At 54.4% G+C, this 6,197-nt stretch overlaps 1 protein-coding gene across 1 annotated transcript; it reads right to left on the minus strand.

Moving 5' to 3' along the window:
• Window positions 1-883: 883 nt before the first annotated feature.
• On the minus strand, window positions 884-5,190 carry SLC11A2 (solute carrier family 11 (proton-coupled divalent metal ion transporter), member 2; the record flags this gene model as incomplete). Its single annotated transcript, XM_008942371.1, has 10 exons — window positions 884-1,037; window positions 1,196-1,269; window positions 1,595-1,744; window positions 2,415-2,534; window positions 2,967-3,053; window positions 3,349-3,507; window positions 3,857-4,012; window positions 4,141-4,208; window positions 4,292-4,362; window positions 5,035-5,190. Coding segments are annotated over 10 exons (1,195 nt in total), but the record flags the coding sequence as incomplete, so codon positions are not given.
• Window positions 5,191-6,197: the final 1,007 nt, after the last annotated feature.

A 6,197-nucleotide genomic window follows, 5' to 3' on the forward strand; every position in this document is an offset into this window, starting at 1 on the left:
CTGACTGTTCGACGAGTTACACTCCAGCCACACACAGCCCGTGCAGAGGAACCACACGTTGCTCCCAAGCCTCTGTGCCAACCCTTCACTTCCTGCACCATTAAATCGAGGCCCTTCTGGGAACAGCGACAGCTGAACTGCTGAGGAGATGCTCCAGCAGGCTGGGGAAGGGCCATGTGCTTCAGCGGAAGAGATTCCTGAGCAAATCTGGCTGTGGAAGCCTCGACGTGCCCATCTGCTCTGATGATTTGGAAGGGGGGGTCTGTTCATGACAGATTTAAAGGGGGAAGAGATGAAAGCAGGCTTGCTGGAGATAAGCCTTGGGGTTGGAGTCCCCTGGGGGCCTTAGGGGAAGGGTTTAGAACCCAAGTGTGGTGAGGAGTGGCTGAGGGACCTGGAGGGGGTTCAGCCTGGAGCAAAGGAGGCTCAGGGGAGACCTTCTGGCTCTCCACAGTTCCCTGACAGGAGCCTGGAGCCAGGGGGGGGTCGGGCTCTTTTCCTGAGGAACAAGTGACAGGACAAGAGGAATCGGCCTCAAGTTGCCCGAGGTTGGCCCTGAGGAACAATTTCTTCCCCTTGAAGGTTGTCCAGGGCTGTGCCAGGCTGCCCAGGGCAGGGGTGGAGTCCCCACCCCTGGAGGGGTTCCCACGCCGTGGAGATGTGGGGTGAGGGACACGGGGCAGTGGGGACCTGGCAGTGCTGGGGGGATGGTTGGACTCCAGGAGCTTAAAGGTCTCTTCCAACCCAAACAGTTCTGTGATTCTGTGACCCTCTATAACTTTAGTGCCTGTAATATGTGGCACGATTCATGTAGTGGTGAGAAAAGAAATAAATCCATCAGCTGAGCCTGCCTGCAGGGAGCCTTGGCTCGAACCAGACTTACCAAGTATGCCACGAAGGACAGGTAGACCACACTGAGAACTGCAGCCCCAATGTATAAAGCCAAGTGGTTCAGGGACATGACATAGGCCACCACAAAGTACATGTTAATGCTGCAGATGAGGAGGATCAGGAGGCCTCCAGCCACCTTCCAGAACCTGCCAGTGGAACAGAAACAAGCTGGGGTGAGGGGGAGGGGCCGCCCTTGTGTTTGGAGCTTACACTCAAGGCCTCGAGGTGAGGAGAGGAATGGAAGGTGTGCCTGGGGGGTGCACCACACCATCTCCTGCCCACAGGAGATCCCCCTCCTACTTACAATCCGTTGGCAAAGTCATTCATGACACTGGGCAGGCTGGTGAAGGTCAGGACAGGGATCAAAGCGAAGGGAAGCTGGAATAGGCAAGAAAATACAGAACAGAGGGGAAATTGTTCTGATTATCTGAGCACAAAGAAACATCCGAGGATTGCTCATATCTGACAGCATTTCCCCACAGCTATTGTAACCTGAGCCAAAGGGACTTCCCCTGGCTGGGAGAAGGAAGCAATTGCAGACCCTGGCTGATCCTCCCCATCTGCTCCCAGCAGATCAACATCTCCTGACAGAACCTGCTCTGCTCAGAGGCTCCTGCAAACCCACAGGCACCAGAAACTGAAATATTCCGTGCTGGATGTTTTTTGCCAAGGCCTGACTCTCAGACTGGGCACTGCTGCTCACCTGGAGGCTCATAAGAACGTTTAAGAAGTCGTTCATGCCAGTGAGGTGTTCCACATCCTGGAAGATGGACACGAAGAGCGTGGGGGTGATGGCGATGGAGCGCGTCAGCAGCACCCGGGCAAAGCGAGACCACCGCAGGTTCAGGAAGCCCTGAGGGAAAAACCAGAGCAGCTGCTGGCTGGAAACAGCGAGGGGACTCCAAGTTTCAAGAAGATCTGGACAGTCTGGAGAGCTGAGCAGAGAGGAATCTCATGAAGTTCAACCAGAGCAAGTGCAGGGTCCCCCTCCTGGGCAGGAATAACCCCATTGACCAGGACAGGACCCATGGACCAAGCAGCTCCCAGGAGGAGCTGGGAGTGCTGGGGGACAGTGTTGCCCATGAGCCAGCAATGGGCTCTCATGGCCAAGAAGGCCAATGTTTTCCTCGGGGGCATGGAGAAGAGTGTGGCCAGCAGGTCAAGGGAGGTTCTCCTGCCCCTCTCCAGCCACCTCTGCAGTGTTCGGTCCAGTTCTGGGCTTCTCAGTTAAAGAGAAAGAAGGAGCTACGGAAGAGAGTCCAGCAGAGGCTCTAGAGATGCCAAGGGGACTGGTGCATCTCTGTGCCCAGGAAAGGTTGGGAGCCCTGGGCTGTTGGCCCTGGAGAAGAGAAGACTCAGAGGGGAATATTCTGGGATTAAAAGTTGCTTTGGTTGAGAGGCACATCAGGGAGTTTTATGGAGCTTCCATCACGAGCTGGGTTGTCCAAGGAAGAGGAACCATCAGTACAAGGTTCAAAGGCTCAGGAGTGGAGAGAACGAGGATGCCAGCAGCCACCCCCTACCTCCATGACAAACTGCCCAGAGTACGTCCCCGTCATCGTTGAGCTCTGGCCGGCAGCGAGGATCCCGATGGCCCAGATGTAGAGAGCAGCAGGGCCAAAGTAACACCCCAGGACGACACCCTGGAAGAGATTTGTGGTCTCATGTCAGCTCAGTCCCACACATGACAGCGGGATCAAGGACGAGCCGGCGAATTCCCTTGTGACCAGATTAATCACGGGCGTGGTGTTGAGAGAGAGGGAAAATCCATTTATAGGAGAAGAAGAAGTTGCTTTTCCTCATGTTGGTCACAGACGAGGCAATACCTCAGGCTGTGGTTTTAACAAAGCAGGTTCAGGGTGGACACAGGGAAAATCCTCATCCCAGCCACACTAAGACAAGAGGGGGAAGACAGCTGGGGCATTCTGGGGCCAGGTAGGACACACCACAATTAGCACAGTGATAGATAATTTTGGCTTTGTTTTTGGTGATCCCATTACAGGTCCTGGCCTTCAACACTCCCTGTTCCCCCAAAAGAAGGAGCTGCTGCCAGAGAAGGACCCTGGGCCACTCACCCCTTTGTAGATGTCCACTTCCAGCGTCTGGTTGTTGTTTGGGAAGAGTGAGGAGTGGGGGCTGCTGGTGTTCATGCAGACGTTGTTCTGCAATGACACGAAGGGGCAAAGGCTTAGCTCTGCTCAGCTGGAGGGAAGTGAGGATGAATGGAGAAGGCTGCACACGAGGAGCAGCGGGTGCTGGAGGTCCCAAGGTGCTGGGGGCCTCTTCAGACTGGTTTAAATGGAAATAATCAGCACCCTGTTCTTTTTTCCCCCCTTTATGCACAGAATACAGGGCTGTGCTTGAGCCAGGGGCACTGGTCAGGCTCGGAGCTGCTGCTCTGCTGCCACGGGTCGGCACCAGCCGGGCTGTGAGGACCAAGCCCCAGCCCCAACTCACCACGTCCGCGTTCGTCTTCTCGAAGAACGCCTCGGCGAAGACAGTCACCACGAAGATATTGATGATGAAGGAGACGAAGAGAGCTATGCAGGACTCAATGAAGAAATACTTGTTAGCTTCTTGGACTTCCCTTTTGTTTGCACGGTTCACTTGCCGGGACTAAAAAGGGGATGGTGACACCAGCAGGCTTGAGAAAGAGGAATTCACTATTGAATTACTCTATCTGCAATTATCCCGAATTAGGCAGTGGGACATGGGTCAGTGGATGGGAAGAGAACGTGCTGGAGGGAAGAAAAAGCAAACCCCAGCCTCTGCAGAGCAAGGAGCGGCTGGTTCTGCCAGCGTGGCAGTGCTGGCTGCAAGACACACTCTGGGTCCCACAGCCACAAAGGAGACGTGTCCCGGGGCTCTCGTGGCTCTTGCTGAGCTGGGGGCCTGGCCAGCCTCCCTCGGGGGGATTTGCCCCGCCCCGTCCCGGCACCCCCGGGGCACCCCTGGAGCTGCTCACCTTGACCAAGGCCGAGTGCAGGTACATGTTGTGCGGCATGATGACGGCACCCACGATGCCCACGGCCTGCTCCAGCTGCGGCGTGCCGCAGTTCTGGCAGTAGGGGACGAACAGCCCCTGCAGCAGCTTCCCCTGGTCGGGTTTTACGGTGATGTACTGGGCACGGGGACGAAGGAAAGGGGGGTTGTGGAGTCGCTCGGGTTCGACGGCGCCCGGGAGCCAAAATGTGTCACCGAACATCGGGGTGGTGGAAACGCCAAGGGAGGAGGTGGGGGGAAGGTTACCTCGTATCCAAACGTTAGAGCCATGATGGTAATCAGAAACCCAAACAACGCTTCCAGCTTCCGCAAGCCTGTGAGAAGCAAAAGGACCGTCAGCAGATGGAGAAAAGCTGAATCTCAGACTCAGTTTCTGGAATTTGGGAGCAGAAATTACCGTATTTGTCCAGGAAGAGGAACACAAACGTGTCAGCGATGGTGATGAGCACGCCGCCCCACAGCGGGATCCTGCGAGAGACGGGCAGACGTCAGCACACAGGGCACCTGCCCCTCCTCCACCAGCACAACACCCCCTCAGAGTCCAGACCCCTTCTCATTCAGGGCACTTGCTTGGGGACAGACCCCTGCTGTCCAGGAGTTTGTTTGCAGCCTGAGAAGACGTGGCAGGGGACCATGGGCTCGCTTGCCGCGCAGCCAGCTGAGGTAAGAGCTCTCTCCCTCTCTCCCTCTCTCCCCGAATCTCCCCAGCAAACCCCACGTCCACACTGAGCGTGACAAGACTGGCTGAGACTTTTAATAGTGGCTTGGTACAAAATTGTAGCTTTCTGTTCTTTTGGATTCCAAACGCTCCTGGCCAGAGAGGACAGCTTTCTGACACTGCTTTCTGGGGAATGTAACATTTGCCAGGAAAGCTGCAGCCCAGTTTTGGTGTGTATCAGTTATAGCTAAAATGAAAGCCAGAACCAACAGTTCTCCTTAGTGCCAAAAAAAACCCAGGCACCAAGGGATGAGTCGCCTGCAAGAGCTGGCACAGCTGAGATGAATCACCCTCTACAAAGAGCTTATTCAGAAAATTTATAGGAAATAAGTGAGTCTTTTTTGACCCACACAGTGCCCCTTTCCTAATCCTGGTGGACAGCACTCATTTCCTGCTGCCCTCCGATGACAAACTCAACTTACTTCCCCACAGACAGGAGGTTAATGGCAATCGCTGAGCCAATGACTTCTTGCATATCAGATCCAATGATGGCAAGCTCGACCATCAGCCACAGGATAATTCGAGGAACCTGTGGGTAAAGACATAAAAAAGAGGAGACGTGTTCTCCCTTTGACTTCCTGGATGAGCACGGGGTTGTGGTGATGGCACGTTCTCCTTTCCCTGGCTGTGGTGGGAAAATATTTTTATGATTGCCACTGTACGGCTGGTCCAGAGCAGAAATCCAGGTTATCTGTGGCAATCATGGGAGGAGGTTCCCAGGCCACTTAGATCACCTAAATCACTCCTCTAGACACACTTTGCTCGTTGCAAGAGCGACACGGGGTGTTTGCATGTACCAAGGTGCTGGAAATGAGCACCAGAGGATGTTTCACATGGTCAGACCAGTGACGAAGTCCCAGGTGTTGGATGAGAAACATCAAACTGCACATTGCTGGGGACATCCCGGACTTCCCCACAGCCCTTTCCCAAGGGGTGGCCTCACTCATCTCCAGCTGAACGGGACACGGACCCTTTCTTACGCAAGCCAAGAAGATTTCTTAAACAGGGAAATTTAAGGGTTTTGTTCTAAAAGGCCATGAACCTTCTCAAGATTCCTTGAGCTTATTTATCATGAGTCATAGAGTCCCAGGGTGGCAGGGATCTCAATGATCACCTGGTCCAACCTTTCTTGGGAAGCGAGAAGTACTTCAGCCCCAGGAGGCAGCAGCTCTTTTCCAAACAGAAAAGCTGGAATCCTAGGTTTGATTCCTGACTCTGTCAGGACATTTGCCCCACCACCCTCCTTGCACTTTACTTTCTGCAGGATAGGGAGGATGCCAATGGGACCTGAAGCCTCTGTCACCCGCTCTCCCAACAGCCCAGGCTCTTCACAAGCCCTTTGCTTTACATTAGGGCTACAATTAAAAACTTGCTCTAAATCTGCCTTTCTCCCAGCTGTGAGTCAAACCAGAAGAAATCAGCTCAGTCCCCCAGCATCTTGGACAGTAAAACAAGATGGGACAACGAAAATGTATTTCAACCACCAGAACACTTTCTCCCGAGGAGGATTTGGCACTTCAGAGGCAGCAGTGACCCCCTGCGAGACCTGCCCACCCCAGGTGAGAGCCCCAGTGCCCCAGCCCCG

This window comes from Merops nubicus, unplaced genomic scaffold (assembly GCF_000691845.1).
Source record: "Merops nubicus isolate BGI_N331 unplaced genomic scaffold, ASM69184v1 scaffold28836, whole genome shotgun sequence".
NCBI classification, from domain to species: Eukaryota; Metazoa; Chordata; class Aves; order Coraciiformes; family Meropidae; genus Merops; species Merops nubicus.